The following is a 19831-nucleotide window of genomic DNA, read 5'->3' as shown; positions in this document are numbered from 1 at the left end:
AAAAAAAACTTATAAAAAACCTATGAAAATTAAAAAGTTCCAGAGAATCAATATTTAATTTATTAACTAATGAATTTATTATATAAACATATATCCATCTAGCTGCATATCTCTGCTACCTCTCTCACTCTCTTTTTTTAAAAATATTTTTTATTACATATTTTCCTCAATTACATTTCCAATGCTATCCCAAAAGTCCGCCATACCCTCTCCCCCACTTCCCTACCCACCCATTCCCATTTTATTGGCCCTGGCGTTCCCCTGTACTGGGGCATATACAGTTTGCATGTCCAATGGGCCTCTCTTTCCAGTGATGGCAGACTAGGCCATCTTTTGATACATATGCAGCTAGAGTCAAGAGTTCCGGGATACTGGTTAGTTCATAATGTTGTTCCACCTATAGGGTTGCAGATCCCTTTAGCTCCTTGGGTACTTTCTCTAGCTCCTCCATTGGGGGCCATGTGACCCATCCAATAGCTGACTGTGAGCATCCACTTCGGTGTTTGCTAGACCCCAGCATAGTTTCACAAGAGACAGCTACATCTGGGTACTTTTGATAAAATCTTGCTAGTGTATGCAATGGTGTCAGTGTTTGGAAGCTGATTGTGGGGTGGATCCCTGGATATGGCAGTCTCTACATGGTCCATCCTTTCGTCTCAGCTCCAAACTTTGTCTCTGTAACTCCTTCCATGGGTGTTTTGTTCCCAATTCTAAGGAGGGGCATAGTGTCCACACTTCAGTCTTCATTCTTCTTGAGTTTCATGTGTTTAGCAAATTGTATCTTATATCTTGGATATCCTAGGTTTTGGTCTAATATCCACTTATCAGTGAGTACATATTGTGTGAGTTCCTTTGTGAAAGTGTTACCTCACTCAGGATGATGCCCTGGAAGTCCATCCATTTGGCTAGGAATTTCATTAAATTCATTCTTTTTAATAGCTGAGTAGTACTCCATTGTGTAAATGTACAACATTTTCTGTATCCATTCCTCTGTTGAGGGGCATCGGGGTACATTTCAGCTTCTGGCTATTATAAATAAGGCTGCTATGAACATAGTGGAGCATGTGTCCTTCTTACCAGTTGGGACATCTTCTGGATATATGCCTAGGAGAGGTATTGCGGGATCATCTGGTATTACTATGTCCAATTTTCTGAAAAACAGCCAGACTGTTTTCTAGAGTGGTTGTACAAGCCTGCATACCACCAACAATGGAGGAGTGTTCCTCTTTCTCCACATCCACGCCAGCATCTGCTGTCACCTGAATTTTTGATCTTAGCCATTCTGACTGGTGTGAGATGGAATCTCAGGGTTGTTTTGATTTGCATTTCCCTGATGATTAAGGATGTTGAACATTTTTTCAGGTGCTTCTCTGCCATTCGGTATTCCTCGGGTGAGAAATCTTTGTTCAGTTCTGAGCCCCATTTTTTAATGGGGTTATTTGATTTTCTGAAGTCCACCTTCTTGAGTTCTTTATATATGTTGGATATTAGTCCCCTATCTGATTTAGGAAAGGTAAAGATCCTTTCCCAATCTGTTGGTGGTCTTTTTGTCTTATTGACAGTGTCTATTGCCTTGCAGAAGCTTTGGAGTTTCATGAGGTCCCATTTGTCAATTCTCGATCTTACAGCACAAGCCATTGCTGTTCTATTCAGGAATTTTCCCCCTGTACCCATATCTTCAAGGCTTTTCCCCACTTTCTCCTCTATAAGTTTCAGTTTCTCTGGTTTTATGCGAAGTTCCTTGATCCACTTAGATTTGACCTTAGTACAAGGAGATAGGTATGGATCGATTCACATTCTTCTACATGATAACAACCAGTTGTGCCAGCACCACATTTGTTGAAAATGCTATCTTTCTTCCACTGGATGGTTTTAGCTCCCTTGTCGAAGATCAAGTGACCATAGGTGTGTGGGTTCATTTCTGGGTCTTCAATTGTATTCCATTGGTCTACTTGTCTGTCAGTATACCAGTACCATGCAGTTTTTATCACAATTGCTCTGTAGTAAAGCTTTAGGTCAGGCATGGTGATTCCACCAGAGGTTCTTATATCCTTGAGAAGAGTTTTTGCTATCCTAGGTTTTTTGTTATTCCAGATGAATTTGCAGATTGCTCTTTCTAATTCGTTGAATAATTGAGTTGGAATTTTGATGGGGATTGCACTGAATCTGTAGATTGCTTTTGGCAAGATAGCCATTTTTACAATGTTGATCCTGCCAATCCATGAGCATGGGAGATCTTTCCATCTTCTGAGATCTTCTTTAATTTCTTTCTTCAGAGTCTTGAAGTTCTTATCATACAGATCTTTCACTTCCTTAGTTAGAGTCACAGCAAGATATTTTATATTATTTGTGACTATTGAGAAGGGTGTTGTTTCCCTAATTTCTTTCTCAGCCTGTTTATTCTTTGTGTAGAGAAAGGCCATTGACTTGTTTGAGTTAATTTTATATCCAGCTACTACACCGAAGCTGTTTATCAGGTTTAGGAGTTCTCTGGTAGAATTTTTAGGGTCACTTATATATACTATCATATCATCTGCAAAAAGTGATATTTTGAGTTCCTCTTTTCCAATTTGTATCCCCTTGATCTCCTTTTGTTGTCGAATTGCTCTGGCTAATACTTCTAATACTATGTTGAAGAGGTAGGGAGAAAGTGGGCAGCCTTGTCTAGTCCCTGATTTTAGTGGGATTGCTTCCAGCTTCTCTCCATTTACTTTGATGTTGGCTACTGGTTTGCTGTATATTGCTTTTATCATGTTTAGGTGTGGGCCTTGAATTCCTGATCTTTCCAAGACTTTTATCATGAATGGGTGTTGGATCTTTTCAAATGCTGTTTCTGCATCTAAGGAGATGATTGTGTGGTTTTTGTCTTTGAGTTGGTTTATATAATGGATTACATTGATGGATTTTCGTATATTAAACCATCCCTGCATCCCTGGAATAAAACCTACTTGGTCAGGATGGATGATTGCTTTAGTGTGTTCTTGGATTCAGTTAGCGAGAATTTTATTGAGTATTTTTGCATCGATATTCATAAGAGAAATTGGTCTGAAGTTCTCTATCTTTGTTGGATCTTTCTGTGGTTTAGGTATCAGAGTAATTGTGGCTTCATAAAATGGGTTGGGTAGAGTACCTTCTACTTCTATTTTGTGAAATAGTTTGTGCAGAACTGGAATGAGATCTTTGAAGGTCTGATAGAACTCTGCACTAAACCCATCTGGTCCTGGGCTTTTTTTGGCTGGAAGACTATTAATGACTGCTTCTATTTCTTTAGGGGATATGGGATTGTTTAGATCGTTAACTTGATCCTGATTTAACTTTGGTACCTGGTATCTGTCCAGAAATTTGTCCATTTCGTCCAGGTTTTCCAGTTTTGTTGAGTATAGCCTTTTGTAGAAGGATCCGATGGTGTTTTGGATTTCTTCAGGATCTGTTGTTATGTCTCCCTCTTCAGTTCTGATTTTGTTAATTAGGATTTTGTCTCTGTGCCCTCTAGTGAGTCTAGCTAAGGATTTATCTATCTTGTTGATTTTCTCAAAGAACCAACTCCTCGTTTGGTTAATTCTTTGAATAGTTCTTCTTGTTTCCACTTGGTTGATTTCACCCCTGAGTTTGATTATTTCCTGCCGTCTACTCCTCTTGGGTGAATTTTCTTCCTTTTTTTCTAGAGCTTTTAGATGTGTTGTCAAGCTGCTAGTGTGTGCTCTCTCCAGTTTCTTCTTGGAGGCACTCAGCTATGAGTTTCCCTCTTAGAAATGCTTTCATTGTGTCCCATAAGTTTGGGTATGTTGTGGCTTCATTTTCATTAAACTCTAAAAAGTCTTTAATTTCTTTCTTTATTCCATACTTGACCAAGGTATCATTGAGAAGAGTGTTATTCAGTTTCCACGTGAGAGTTGGCTTTCCATTATTTATGTTGTTATTGAAGATCAGCGTTAGTCCATGGTGGTCTGATAGGATGCATGGGACAATTTCAATATTTTTTGTATCTATTGAGGCCTGTTTTATGGCCAATTATATGGTCAATTTTGGAGAAGGTCCCGTGAGGTGCTGAGAAGAAGGTATATCCTTTTGTTTTAGGATAAAATGTTCTGTAGATATCTGTTAAGTCCATTTGTTCCATAACTTCTGTTAGTTTCATTGTGTCCCTGTTTAGTTTCTGTTTCCATGATCTGTCTATTGATGAAAGTGGTGTGTTGAAGTCTACCACTATTATTATGTGAGGTGCAATGTGTGCTTTGAGCTTTACTAAGGTGTCTTTAATGAATGTGGCTGCTCTTGCATTTGGGGCATAGATATTCAGAATTGAGAGTTCCTCTTGGAGGATTTTACCTTTGATGAGTATGAAGTGTCCCTCCTTGTCTTTTTTGATAACTTTGGGTTGGAAGTCAATTTTATTCGATATCAGAATGGCTACTCCAGCTTGTTTCTTCAGACCATTTGCTTGGAAAATTGTTTTCCAACCTTTCACTCTGAGGTAGTGTCTATCTTTTTCCCTGAGATGGGTTTCTTGTAAGCAGCAGAATGTTGGGTCCTGTTTGTGTAGCCATTCTGCTAGTCTATGTCTTTTTATTGGGGAATTGAGTCCATTGATATTAAGAGATATTAAGGAAAAGTAATTGTTGCTTCCTTTTATTTTTTTTTGTTAGAGTTGGCATTCTTTTCTTGTGGCAGTCTTCTTTTTGGTTCCTTGAGGGATTACTTCCTTGCTTTTTCTAGGGCGTGATTTCTGTCCTTGTATTGTTTTTTTTTTTCTGTTATTATCCTTTGAAGGGCTGTATTCGTGGAAAGATATTGTGTGAATTTGGATTTGTCGTGGAATACTTTGGTTTCTCCATCTATGATAATTGAGAGTTTGGCTGGTTATAGTAGCCTGGGCTGGCATTTGTGATCTCTTAGTGTCTGTATAACATCTTTCCAGGTTCTTCTGGCTTTCATAGTCTCTGGTTAAAAGTCTGGTGTAATTCTGATAGGCCTGCCTTTATATGTTACTTGACCTTTCTCCCTTACTGCTTTTAATATTCTATCTTTATTTAGTGCATTTTTTGTTCTGATTATTATGTGTCGGGAGGAATTTCTTTTCTGGTCCAGTCTATTTGAAGTTCTGTAGGCTTTTTGTATGATCATGGGCTTCTCTTTCTTTATGTTTGGGAAGTTTTCTTCTATTATTTGTTGAAGATATTTGCTGGCCCTTTAAGTTGAAAATCTTCATTCTCATCAACTCCTATGATCGGTAGGTTTGGTTCTCATTGTGTCCTGGATTTCCTGGATGTTTTGAGTTAGGATCCTTTTGTATTTTGTATTTTCTTTGATTGTTGTGCTGATGTTCTCTATGGAATCTTCTGCACATGAGATTCTCTCTTCCATCTCTTGTATTCTGTTGCTGATGCTCGCATCTATGGTTCCAGATCTCTTTCCTAGGGTTTATATCTCCAGCAATACTTCACTTTGGTTTTTCTTTATTGTGTCTACTTCCCTTTTTAGTTCTAGTATGGTTTTGTTCATTTCCATCACCTTTTTGGATGTGTTTTCCTGTTTTTCTTTAAGGACTTCTAACTGTTTGTTTGTGTTTTCCTGTTTTTCTTTAAGGATCTGTAACTCTTTAGCAGTGCTCTCCTCTATTTCTTTAAGTGAGTTATGAAAGTCCTTCTTGATATCCTCTACCATCATCAAATGTTTTTAAATCTGGGTCTAGATTTTCGGTTGTGTTGGGGTGCCCAGGACTAGGTGGGGTGGGAGGGCTGCGTTCTGATGATGGTGAGTGGTCTTGATTTCTGTTAGTAGGATTCTTAAGTTTGCCTTTCGCCATCTGGTAATCTCTGAAGCTAGCTGTTATAGTTGTCTCTGGTTAGAGCTTGTTCCTCAGGTGACTCTTTTAACCTCTATAAGCAGACCTGGGAGGGTAGCTCTCTCCTTAGTTTCAGTGGGCAGAGTATTCTCTGCAGGCAAGCTCTCTTCTTGCAGGGAAGGTGCCCAGATATCTGGTGTTCGAACCTGCCTCCTGGCAGAAGTTGTGTTCCACTCACCAGAGGTCTTAGGATCCCGTGGGGAATCCTGTGTGGGCCCTTGCGGGTGTCGGGAGACTCAGCTGGTGAGGCAGTCCGGTGCTTGATTCAATGCCCTCCCCATTCCCTCCTGATTTTCCCCTTGTGGCCATGGGCAGGGGTCTCTGGGGAAACCTCCTGAGGTGGAGGTGAGCTGCTGGCCTCCCTGTCTGGTCATTAATGTGTTTATTTCCACCCACGCCCTTAAGTTTATTCTGAATGAACCACCCTCTGGCGAAGGGAGAATAAAACATGTAATACTTTTAAGAAGGGAAAAAGAAAAGATCATGCCCTAATATAGCATTTGAAGAGCAATATAAGTCTATTAAAAGTTAACTTTTCTAAACAAGGGTAGTAATTCTCAGCCTTAGCTCATATGTTATATTCAGAAGACAGTAAGCATTGAGAATGACAGTTAAGTGACTTTATTCACATATTATACAATAGTGTAAATTCAAGGTGACAATCACTAAAAGGCACAAGAAAGAAAATTATTTTCTATTAGCATTCGTTATTCCCAATGAGACTTTGATAAATAGCATTTAAACAAATACATGTACAGTCAAGAAGAAATTTTAAACACACACACAGACACATGGTTCTTCTTGTGTTTTAAATTTTAGAAGGCTTGCCAGGTAGTTAATTATACTCTCAAGTGTGTGATGTGCCGACAGACAGCCGGTTCACTTAAAATTCCATGAACCATTTTACAGTTTATCAGGTTCCAAATGAAATCACTGTGGGTGATATGAGAGTAAGACCCTTTTGTTGAAATTTTATTTTTCAAAGCTGTAAACCGAATGCCCTTCTTCTCTTTATAAAATTAAAAGAAAATATCTCAGTAAATTTCCCTCAAATGCTACATGCTCCAATTACAATTTAATAAAATCTAAAAATTAATAAAAGATAAAAGCTTTAAAATTTAAATGCAGGATATACTTTCCATTTTTTTCTATAATTTTGAAGCAAAATATGAATCCTTGCTATAATCTAACACAGTGTTATAGTGGTATTTTTATTGTCTGTTTTCAGGCAAGGTCCCCAAAATAATAGGAAGCAGATTCTCAACATCTGTTATCATCTGTTTCAAAATATACCAGCTTACTACTTTGTAAAGATCACAGAGTTACTTCTTACTATTGTAGTAACTTGGAAGTCCAACATCAAAATTCAGAGTGCTCTAGCACATGGAAAATGCTAGGTTCAAATCTTTTTTTTTTTTCCATTTTTTATTAGGTATTTAGCTCATTTACATTTCCAATGCTATACCAAAAGTCCCCCATATCCACCCACCCCCACTCCCCTGCCCACCCACTCCCCCTTTTTGGCCCTGGTGTTCCCCTGTACTGGGGCATATAAAGTTTGCAAGTCCAATGGGCCTCTCTTTCCAGTGATGGCCGACTAGGCCATCTTTTGATATATATGCAGCTAGATTCAAGAGCTCCGGGGTACTGGTTAGTTCCTAATGTTGTTCCACCTATAGCGTTGCAGATCCCTTTAGCTCCTTGGCTACTTTCTCTAGCTCCTCCATTGGGAGCCCTATGATACATCCATTAGCTGACTGTGAGCATCCACTTCTGTGTTTGCTAGGCCCCGGCCCTGTGGAAACACACACACACACACACACACACACACACAAATGCACATACATGTGCACTTCTGCATTTGAAAGTCTCTTTTAGTTCTTGTAGGATGGAGGAGCACAAAGGGCCAATGTGTCCAATTGATCCCTTTTGTGAGATATATACCACAGTACTAAGGGTAGATTCCTTATGACACGATCATTCCCTAAAAGCTCCCAGTCTTTTACTGTCATTAATCTGTACAGTTCTAATTCTAGTCCAGAGTTTTCTCAAAAGAGAGTAAAATAAAAGCAATCTATTTCTACATGAATAGCTTTGTGCTAACTTGTTAATTTATAAAGTTGTTTTTGTAAGACTAATTCATCATTACCTCTAAGAATTACCACTTAGGCATCTTTCAACCTCCATCAGAGAAACTTCTGGCATAAAATAAGTTTTAAAACAGAGACTGATACTTAGAAAATGTGCAGAGTGAGACACTTCAGAGCACTTGGTCCTAAGTGGGACGTCTTCATCAAACTCTTCCTCTAGAGGCTCAGGAATCTATGTGGAAGAAGAGGCAGAAGAGCCAGAAGTGGTTTATCACTCCAAGGATACAGTGTCTTTCAGATACAACAGTACTGATGTACATATGAACTCAAAGAGATCATGACATCATGCACAAGACATGCAAAGGTTTGACTCAGACAAAAATCCCAGCACTGAAAAGGGGAAGTAGTTGCAAAGTCCTAACCCTAACCAAGAAGATCTTTGAATTGATACCTGCTGGGAAGTGGACAATGAGTTTTCCAACGGAGTGTCAGTGGGTATATCAACCATATTCCTGGGCAAACCCCATGCCCAAGAGCAGTTGGCCAACATAAGACTCCATGTTACTTTTGTGGGTGTTTTGTTTTGTTGTTTTGTTTCAGGAGATATAGAGAAAGAACATTAAGTTGGGTGGAAAGGATCTGAAGGAGTTGGGGAAAGTAAACATGATCAAAATGTATGAAAAATTTTTAATAAAGGTAATTTTAAAACATCTTAGCAAAACCAAATTTAAAGTTTACCTCTAAAAGAAGTTACTACTTGTCAGTTGCTCCTTAAACCTGGTTTCACTATCCTAAATCTTCTGATTTTCTTTTTTCTTTTTTAAAATACTTTTTATTAGGTATTTTCCTCATTTACATTTCCAATGCTATACCAAAAGTCCCCCATACCCTCCCTCCTACTCCCCTACCCACCCACTCCCACTTTTTGGCCCTGGCGTTCCCCTGTACTGGGGCATATACAGTTTGCAAGGCCAATGGGCCTCTCTTTCAAGTGATGGCCAACTAGGCCATCTTTTGATACATATGCAGCTAGAGACAAGAGCTCCGGGGTACTGGTTAGTTCATAATGTTGTTCCACCTATAGGATTTCAGATCTCTGTAGCTCCTTGGGTACTTTCTCTAGCTCCTCCATTGACGGCCCTGTGATCCATCCAATAGCTGACTGTGAGCATCCACTTCTGTGTTTGCTAGGCCCCAGCCTAGTCTCACAAGAGACAGCTATATCTGGGTCCTTTCAGCAAAATCTTGCTAGTATATGACATGGTGTCAGCGTTTCTTCTGATTTTCTTAAAGGAAAAGAGTAGTTTTTATTTAGCACTTCAGAATAAAATTAAAATGACATTATTGAGGAGTGACAGTCTGGTAGAGGGAATGGCCCATGGATTGTAAGGCATGTCATGTGACAGAGGCTTTTAAGGTGACCTGAGATGTTGCTGAAAATTCAATTCTTAGGTTCCTATATAGGGTAGGTAACCATACTAGTTTATGTGGATTTGTTATGGTGTTGGTACAGAAAATCCCATGCCCTGTGTCTTAGTTAAGATTTTACTGCTGTGAACAGACACCATGACCAAGGCAAGTCTTATAAAGAACAACATTTAAATTGGGTCTGGTTTACAGGTTCAGAGGTTCAGTCCAGCATCATCAAGGCAGGAACATGGCAGCATCCAGGGAGGCATGGTACAGGAGGAGCTGAGAGTTCTACGTCTTCATCTGAAGGCTGCTAGCAGAATACTGGATTTCAGGCAGCTAGGATACGGGTCTTAAATCCCACATGCACGGTGACACAGCTACTCCAACAGGGCAATACCTTCTAATAGTGCCACTCACTGGGCTGAGCATATATAAACCATCACACCCTGGAAAACTCTTCCTCCTTGTTCAGTCTGCACATTTGGTGATGGATTGTTGCCTCCCCACCCTCCTGACTCAGAAACTGAGTTCAATTCTCTGTATCAGCCATGGCGAGCTAAGGTTGATCAGCAGTGAAGCATGAGGATCCAAGAAGCAAGGCAGAGACCAGACCAGAGAGCCTATGCTGGTGTTGTTAAGCTTCCCTCTAAAACTGTTCAGTCTTAGCTCATCAACTTAAGGAGTTTTAGTTCAGAGAAGCTATATTTTGCACAGTAAAAATGACTAGTAGTAGTTAAAAAAATTCTATTAATTCCTATAAATAAAATTATATTTTATCCAATCTTACTTTGAAAGTTAATATGAATTTAAACACTTAAAGAGAGATTTTATGAAAATAAAAAGTATTACTAACTCATAAAATATATGTTCTTGAAGATGATAGGTCTAGAATTGCGAATATAATTTCTAAAATCAAGGGTATTATACTATATTTATTTGGAAAATCATATTGAAATATGTCATAAAATAAAAAAAATCCTTAAAACAATATTCTATTGGAACTATGTTAAAGGTTTGTCATTATCTTCTGTTACAAGTAGATTTTTTTGGAAGCTTTAAGTTGCACAAAATTTATTTAGAATTAAGATCTGTTTCTCAAAGCATGCAATAATTAACATGCTATACATATCCATTAACATATTTTATCTTCTTAAATCTGTTTAGGAAATGGCTGGTTTCTTGAGGATGTTGTGGTCAGGGATCCCACAACCAACCATGAGTATGCCTTCTTCTGTCACAGGTGTGTTTACATTGGCAAGTCAGTTCATAGGAGACATTTCTAAGTACATGTATTGGTGAGAACTAGATAGCGTGTTAATTATTCCTTGCCACTAACGTTTTGTTATATAATGCTTTCAAACATTAATCTTATTATTAATTTATTCTTTGGCAGTTTTAGTGTAATATATAATAGATTGTCCTACTGATCTTACCACTTTTCTATAACCTTTCCTTCATCCCACCAGTCTCTACTCTCCTCACACAGGTTGCCATCCCATTTGTTGTTGTTGTTAGTTTTGTCTTTGCTTTGTGTGCCACTAGATTTAACCAGGCACACGTGCAAGAGTGTGTGGAGCTATTGACAACAATGTTTTCCCAGCAGATGTCGATTGTCCTTAGCATCCCCTGGGCATGGCTGCATGAATCCCATCTATAACGTATACATATTTACAGACTTGGTCTTGTGCAGGCAACTATAGCAGTTGTAAGTTCATGAGTGTCATGGCCATGCCATATCTATTTCAAGTACTTCATGGCCTTGCCTGCCATGATGCTCTTACATTATTTCTACCCACTGTCCCATGATGTTCCTTAAACCTTGGAGGAGGTAATGTGGGTTTTTTGTATAAGGTTGAACACTCAAAAGGGACTTGCTCTTAGTATCTTAATCATCTCTAAGTCTCTGCATTAACTCCAAAGTGCAACTCCTTTGATCAAGTGTGAAGACATTAATCCTCAGGGTCACTACTTCTATGGAGAAATATTATCAAATGTATGTACAATCATTCCTTATGGTTGAAATTGAATACTTTGGAAAAGTTTGATAGAGCTTAAAGCATGATTTTCCCATAGATATTGGAGGAAAGTAAGAGTTGAAGATGTGAAAATGTGGCCTTTTTGATGAGGTTCCAACTGATCATCAAAAGTAATCAATTCATATAATGAATTTTACTTTTAACCATTATACAACCACCTGCCCATTGTTAATTGGTCCTGACTGCTGACTGATTTCTCTAACAGCAATCACAGATTTACAGTTTCTTTAGTATTCTTCTTCCCCCTTCTTGATGGAACCAATAGTAGCCACTTTCTAAATAACTGACTGGAGCCTGAACTGTAGCTGCTAGACAAAGAACAGGACAAAGCTCTTAGTTCAATGGATATGAAAACTACAGCATTGGCAGTTAGCGGTAGAACTGATGGACTCAGCTGTGGATTGAAGAAAACACTCAGTCTTTCACCCTTGCTGTCACTTATGGATTTTATTCTCCACCTGCAGTAGTATCCCTTCATTAACTTAGTGTCCATGGACTTTCCCCTATTCTTGCTGTCCATTATTTCTGTCTTGGGAAGGTAATTGCCATGGACTGAGTAAACAACAACAACAACAAAAATCATCAAAAATAATTGACACATTTTTCTTTCCACAGATGGCTGGATGAAGGAGAAGATGATGGTAAAATTGTCAGAGAAATGTATGCTAGGGATAAGACTATTTCCTCCATGAGTGAGTGTCACAAATGTACATTTTTTGAGAAATCATGTTTTAAAAGCAAGCACAGTATACTTGAAATGAATCAACTTCCCCTTTATATTTCCAGGAAAGAAGCTAGAACTTAAGAGAAAAGAAACAGTAAGATTTTGTTTCAATCGATTTATTACAAATAGTTTCAGGTATCTGTTGGATGCATTAAACAAAAGTAGTATGCCATTTTTAGTAAGGGCTATTATTTAGTAGTTTTCTCTTCATATCTTCTCAGATAGTCTCTATTTTGTTTATGTTTTAGTGGGCTGCTGACAGCTGGAAGTTTATGAAAGGAAATACTCTTCAGTTTTACAACAAGCTCAGTGGAGGGTTTGTCCGTCTTCATCCAGATGGCACGGTCGATGCTGCTGGGGAGCAGACAGACAGATATGGTAGTTTTTCCATATGAAAAGGAGCATGTTGTTTGTTTAAAACAGTGACTGCAGTGAAGTCGCATGAACTAACATGCGTGAAAACTGCAAGAAATACTTCTGACTCATTCTGCATTTGCTTTTGTTTAAAATTGAACTACTTCATTAGTTTGCATCCAGAAAATGTTTACTGTTGACAAATGTTTGAGACTGAAGTATGATAGGATCTCAGCTTTGAATGAGGAAGTCTGTTAAACACATAGTAAAAGAACAAATAGCAAGTGGCACAAAGATAGAAAACAATCATAAAACCAGTCAATTACAGTATCTAGTAGAATGAGAGGAGTAGCTTGATCAAGAAACTGAGCAAAGGAACAAATAGCAAGTAGCAGATAGATAAACACCATCAAATCAGGTGCTTACAACATGTAGCAGAAATGTCTGAAGAAGCCCAGTTTGGGTTTTCCAATTATGAGTCCTGAGTGGGAGAGTGTTTCCCCCTCACTGAGACTTCCTAGTTAGAAGGAAAAACAAAACAAACAGACAAACAAACAAACAAACTTGAAAACTAATGTATCTAGTAGAGTTAGTATCTAAAATGTACAAGGAGCTCTGGCTGGCAACTAAATAATAGAAAATAACCTTACATCTAAATGTTATGAGAAGGTTACACTAGACATTTTTTCTAAAGAAGATTTGCAAATGGCCAACTAGTCAATGCTCAGAGTCATTCATCATCAGAGAAATGCTAATCAAAGTTAAAATGACATGTCAGCACATGGTGGTTGGCATGGCATTGAAAAAACAGATGAGCATGATGGTTAAGATGTGGAGAAATGGAAATCCTGTTGATGGGAATGTCAGGACAGCCACTTGGGAAACTGTAGAGCTAGTTTGCAAATATTAAACGTAGAAACAGTCTAATATTACGTGAAGTCATCTTGGAGCAGAAGGATTTCTGCGGGATCCCAAAATGCTGATCCTATAGGTCAGAGAAGAATGGTGGTACCCAGAGGAGTGGGTGGACAGAAGGTTGCATGTACAGGAAGAGTTGGTCAGGGCATGTAAATGAAATATGAAGAAAATATTGTTTAATTTTTAATTGGATATTGTATTTATTTACATTTCAAGTGTTATCCCCATTCATGATTTCCCCTCTACAAATCCTCTATCTCATCCCCCATTACCCTGATTCTATGAGGGTACCCCCCTACCCACGTACCCACAACCCACTTCACTGCCCTAGCATTCCTCTATACTGGAGCATCAAGCCTTGACAGGACAAAGGGCCTCCCCTCCCATTGATGCCAGATAAGGACCCTTCAGATCCTTCAGTCCTTCTCTAAACTCCTCCACTGGGGTCTATGTGCTCAGTCCAATGGTTGGCTGCAAGCATCTGTATCTGTATTGGTCAGACTCTGGCAGAGCCTCTCAGATGACAGCTGTATCAGGCTTCTGTCAGCAAGCACTTCTTGGCATTGCTAGCAATAGTGTCTGTGTTTGTTGTCTGAATGTGGGATGGATCCCCAGGTGGGGCAGTCTCTGCATGGCCTTTCCTCCAGTATTTGCTCCACTCTTTCTTGCCATATTTCTTTTAGACAGGAGCAATTCTGGGTTAAAATTTTGTAGATGGGTGGGTGGCCCCATCCTTCAACCAGAGGGGGCCATGCCTAACTTCTGGATATAGTCTCAACAGGTTCTCCCTCCCCTTTGTGTGACATACCAGCTAATGTCATTACTGTGAGGTCCTGGTAGGCTCTTGTTTTACTGGCATCTGGAACTTTCTGGTTGTGACCCCTAGGTCCCCAACCCCCATTGCTACACACCTCTGTTCAATTTCCTGTCCCTCAGTATATCTCCTCCATCTCTTCCCATACCTGATTCTGCCCCTCTTTTCACTCTCACCCTCCTTTATTCCCCCAAGTCCCTCCCAACCTCTACTTTCCTTGATTATATTTTTACCCCTTCTAAGTAGGACTGAAGAATCTGTTCTTTGGTCTTCCTTCCTCTTGAGCTTTATGTGGTCCGTGAGTTGTATTGTGGGTATTCCACACTCTTTGCCTAATATCCACTTAGCGATTTCTTTCTTCAGAGACTTGAGGTTCTTGTCATACAAATCTTTCACTTGTTTGGTTAGAGTCACACCAAGGTATTTTATATTGTTGGTGACTATTGTGAAGGGTGTTGTTTCCCTAACTTCATTTTCAGTCTGTTTATCCTTTGAGTATAGGGAAGCTACTGATTTGTTTGAGTTAACTTTGTATCCAGCCACTTTGCTGAAGTTGTTAATCAACTGTAGTTCTCTGGTGGAATTTTGGGGTCACTTAAGTATACTATCATATCATCTGCAAATAGTGATATTTTGACTTCTTCCTTTCCAATTTCTATCACTTTGATCTCCCTTTGTTGTCTAATTGCTCTAGATAGGACTTCAAGTACTATAATGAAAAGATAGGGAGAGAGTGGTCAGCCTTGTCTAGTCCCTGACTTTGATGGGATTGCTTTAAGTTTCTCTCCATTTAGTTTGATGTTGGCTACTGGTTTGCTATATATTGTTTTTACTGTGTTTAGGTATGGGCCTTGAATTCCTGATTTTTCCAAGACTTTTAACATGAAGGGATGTTGGATTTTTTCAAATGCTTTTTCAATATCTAATGAAATAATCGTGTGGTTTTTTTTTCTTTGAGTTGTTTATGTAGTTGATTACATTGACAGATTTGCATCCCTACAAATCTGAGATGAAGCCTACTTGGTCGAGTGAATGATCATTTTGATGTGTTCTTGGATTTGGTTTTCAAGAATTTTATTGAGCATTTTTGCATCCATATTCATAAGGGAAATTGGTCTTAAATTCTCTTTTTGGTCAGGTCTTCATGTAGTTTTGGTGTCAGCATAACTGTGGCTTCATAGAACAAGTTGGTAGTGTTCCTTCTGTTTTTATTTTGTGACATAGTTTGAAAAGTATTGGTATTAGGTCTTCTTTGAAGGTCTGATAGAATTATGTACTAAACCCATCTGTTCCTTGTTTTTTTTGTGGTTGGGAGATTTTTAATGATGGCTTCTATGTCTTTAGGGGTTATTGGACTGTTTAGATGGTTTATCTGATCCTGATTTAACTTTGTTATTTGGTATCTGTCTAGAAAATTGTCCATTTAATTCAGATTATCCAGTTTTGTTGAGTATATGCTTTTGTAGTAGGATCTGATGATTTTTTAAAATTTTATTGTTTTCTGTTGTTATATCTCCCATTTCATTTCTGATATTGTTAATTTGAATGCTGTCTCTGTGCCCTCTATTTAGACAGGCTAAGGAATTATCTATCTTGTTGATTTTCTCAAGGTACCAGTTTTGGTTTTGTTGACTCTTGTATAATTCTTTATGTTTCTATTTGGTTAATTTCAACCCTGAGTTTGATTATTTCTGACCATTTACTCCTCTAGGATGTATTTGCTTCTTTTTGTTCTAGAGCTGTCAGGTGTTCTGTTAAGCTGCTAGAATATGCTCCCTCCAGTTTCTTTTTGGAGGCACTCAGAGCTATGAGCTTTCCACTTAACACTGCTTTTATTGTATCCCAAAGTTTAGGTATGTTGTGCCTTCATTTTCTTTAAGTTCTAAAAAGTCTTTAATTTCTTTATTTCTTCCTTGACTAAGTTTTCATTGAGTAGAGTGTTGTTCAGCTTCTATGTATATGTGGGCTTTCTGGTTTTTTTTGTTTGTTTGTTTGTTTGTTTTTTAATAAAAGACCAGCCTTAGTCTGTGCTTAGTCTGTGGTGATGTGATAGGATGCAAAGGATTATTTCAATTTTCTTATATATGTTGAGGCTTGCTTTGTTACCGATCAATTTTGGAGACGGTACCATGAGTTGCTAAGAAGAAGGTATATTCTTTTTTTTTAATTAGATATTTTCTTTATATACATTTCAAATTTTAAATATTATGCAGAAAGTTCCCTATACCCTCCCCCTGCCCTGCTCCCCTGCCTACCCACTCCTGATTCTTGGTCCTGGCATTCCCCTGTACTGGGGCATATAAAGTTTACAGTACCAAGGGGCCTCTCATCCCAGTGATAGCCGACTAGGCCATCTTCTGCTACATAAGCAGCTAGGGACACAAGATCTGGGGGTACTGGTTAGTTCATATTGTTCTACCTATAGGGTTGCAGATCCCTTCAGATCCTTGGGTGCTTTCTCTAGCTTTTCATTGGAGGCCCTGTGTTCCATCTTATAAATGACTGTGAGCATCCACTTCTGTATTTGCCAGGCACTGGCATAGCCTCAGACGAGACAGCTATACCAGGGTCCCTTCATCAAAATCTTGCTGGCTATGCAATAGTGTCTGGGTTTGGTGGCTGATTATGGGATGAATGCCCGGGTGGGGTAGTCTCTGGATAGTCCATCCTTTCGTCTTAGCTCCAAACTTTGTCTCTGAAACTCCTTTCACGGGTATTTTGTTCCCTATTCTAAAGAGGAAAGAAGTATCCACCCATTGGTCTTCTCTCTTCTTGATTTTCTTGTGTTTTGCAAATTGTATCTTGGGTGTTCTATGTTTCTGGGCTAATATCCACTTATCAGTGAGTGCGTATCTAATGACTTCTTTTGGGATTGGGTTACCTCACTAAGGATGATATCCTCCAGATACATCCATTTGTCCCAGAATTTCATTAGTACATTGTTTTTAATAGTCAAGTAATACTCCATCGTGTAAATGTACCACATTTTCTGTATCCATTCTTCTGTTGAGAGACATCTGGGTTCTTTCCAGCTTCTGCCTATTATAAATAAGGCTGCTATGAACATAGTGGACCATGTGTTCTTATTACCAGTTAAAAATTCTTCTGGGTATATGGCCAGGAGAGGTATTGCTGGATCTTCTGGTAGTATTATGTCCAGTTTTCTGAGGAACCTCCAGACTGACTTCCAGAGTGGTTGTACAGCTTGCAATCCCATCAGCAATAGAGGAGTGTTTCTTTCTCCACATCCTCGTCAGCATCTGCTGTCACCTAAGTTTTTGATCTTAGCCATTCTGACTGGTGTGAGGTGGAATCTCAGGGTTGTTTTGATTTGCATTTCCCTGATGATTAAGTATGTTGAACGTTTTTTCAGGTGCTTGTCAGCCATTAGGTATTCCTCAGTTGAGAATTCTTTGTTTAGCTCTGTACCCTACCCCATTTTTAAAATAGGGTTATTTGAATTTCTTGAGTCCAGCTTCTTGAGCGCTTTGTATATCTTGGATATTAGTCCCCTGTGAAATTTAGCATTGGTAAAAATCCTTTCCCAATCTGTTGGTGGCCTTTTTGTTTTATTGACAGTGTCTGTTGCCTTACAGGAGCTTTGCAATTTTATGAGGTCCCAATTGTCAATTCTTGATCTTAAAGCACAAGCAATTGCTATTCTGTTTAGGAATTTTTCCCCTGTGCCCATATCTTGGAGGCTTTTCCCCACTTTCTCCTCTATAAATTTCAGTGTCTATGGTTTTATGTGCAGTTCTTTGATCCACTTAGACTTGATCTTTGTACAGGGAAATAAGAATGGATCAATTCCCATTCTTCTACATGATAACCGCCAGTTGTGCCAGCACTATTTGTTGAAAATGCTGTCTTTTCTTCCACTGGATAGTTTTATCTCCCTTGGCAAAGTTCAAGTGACCATAGGTGTGTGGGTTCATTTCTGGGTCTTCAATTCTATTCCATTGATCTACCTGTCTGTCACTGTACCAGTACCATGCAGTTTTTATCACAATTACTCTCTACTACAGCTTAATGTCAGGCATGGTGATTCCAGCAGAGGTTCTTTTATTTTTGAGAAGATTTTTTGCTATCCTAGGTTTTTTGTTATTCCAGATGAATTTGCAAATTGTCCTTTCTATCTCAGTGGAGAATTGAGTTGGAATTTTAATGGGGATTGTATTGAATCTGTAGATTGCTTTTGGCAGGATAGCCATTTTGATTATATTAATCCTGCCCATCGATGAGCATGGGAGATCTTTCCATCTTCTGAGATCTTCTTCAATTTCTTTCTTCAGAGACTTGAAGTTCTTATCATACAGATCTTTCACTTCCTTAGAGTTACACCAAAGTATTTTATATTATTTGTGACTATTGTGAAGGGTGTTGTTTCCCTAATTTCTTTCTCAGTCCGTTGATCCTTTGTGTAGAGAAAGGCCATTGATTTGTTTTGAGTTAATTTTATATCCAGCCACTGCACTGAAGCTCTTTATTAGGTTTAGGAGTTCTCTGGTAGAATTTTGGGGGGGGGGGTCACATATATACTATCATATCATCTACAAATAGTGATATTTTGACTTCTTACTTTCCAATTTATATCCCCTTGATGTCCTTTTGTTGTCGAATTGCTCTGGCTAGAACTTCAAGTACTATATTGAATAGGTAGGGAGAAAGTGAGCAACCTTGTCTAGTCCCTGATTTTAGTGCGATTTCTTCAATTTTCTCTCCATTTAGCTTGATGTTGGCTACTGGTTTGCTGTATGTTGCTTTTATTAGGTTTAGGTATGGGCTGTGAATTCCTGATCTTTCCAAGACTTTTAACATAATGGGTGATAGATTTTGTCAAATGTTTTCTCAGCATCTAATGACATGATCATGTCATTTTTGTCTTTGTGTTTGTTTATATAGTGGATTACATTGATTGATGTCCATATATTAAACCATCCCTCCATTCCTGGGATGAAGCCTACTTGGTCATGATGGATGATCATTTTGATTTGTTCTTGGATTCAGTTTCTGGGATTTTATATAGTATTTTTGCTTCGATATTCATAAGAGAAATTGGTCTGAAGTTCTCTTTCACTGTTGTATATTTGTGTGGTTTAGGTATCAGAGTAATTGTGGCTTCATAGAATGAATTGGGTAGAGTACCTTCTGTTTCTATTTTGTGGAATAGTTTGAGAAGATTTAGAATTTGGTCTTCTTTGAAGGTCTGATAGACCTCTGCACTAAACCCATCAGGTCCTGACCTTTTTTTTTTTTTTTTTTTTTTTTTGGTTGTGAGACTATTAGTGACTGTGTCTATTTCTTTAGGGGAATGGGACTGTTTAGATCGTTAATCTGATCCTGATTTAACTTTGGTACCTGGTATCTTTCTAGGAAGTTGTGCATTTCATCCAGGTTTTCTAGTTTTCTTGAGTATAGACTTTTGTAGTAGTATCTGATGATGTTTTGGATTTTCTCAGGTTCTGTTGTTATGTCTTTTTTCTTTTTTTATTTCTGATTTTCTTGCGCGTGCTGGACTGGCCAGCAGTAACAACCCTGCAACAGGATCCTTCTGCACACGTTTATTGGGAGAGCTTGATTGCAGAGGCGAAGAGACCCCGAGCCCAGAACTGGTGCTGCTTATATAGGCCTAGGAGA

At 38.6% G+C, this 19831-nt stretch overlaps 1 protein-coding gene across 3 annotated transcripts in view; it reads left to right on the top strand.

Annotated features, from left to right (window-relative positions):
• Rp1 (retinitis pigmentosa 1 (human)) overlaps positions 1-19831 on the top strand; it is a 293594-nt gene that overhangs the window by 153648 nt on the left and 120115 nt on the right. For 2 of the 3 annotated variants that reach the window (XM_030252325.1, NM_001370921.1), the window contains exons 9-12: positions 10513-10588; positions 12000-12076; positions 12171-12202; positions 12357-12486. In XM_030252325.1, coding sequence (XP_030108185.1) covers positions 10513-10588; positions 12000-12076; positions 12171-12202; positions 12357-12486 — 315 coding nt within the window. Of the gene's footprint in view, positions 1-10512; positions 10589-11999; positions 12077-12170; positions 12203-12253; positions 12487-19831 lie in introns of those variants that run through there. The other variant, XM_011238412.1, reaches the window with a different exon arrangement.

Source organism: Mus musculus, chromosome 1 (assembly GCF_000001635.26).
Source record: "Mus musculus strain C57BL/6J chromosome 1, GRCm38.p6 C57BL/6J".
Classification (NCBI taxonomy): domain Eukaryota; kingdom Metazoa; phylum Chordata; class Mammalia; order Rodentia; family Muridae; genus Mus; species Mus musculus.
Note: the sequence above shows the minus strand (reverse complement) of the source record. Positions and strands in the feature narration are given on the sequence as shown.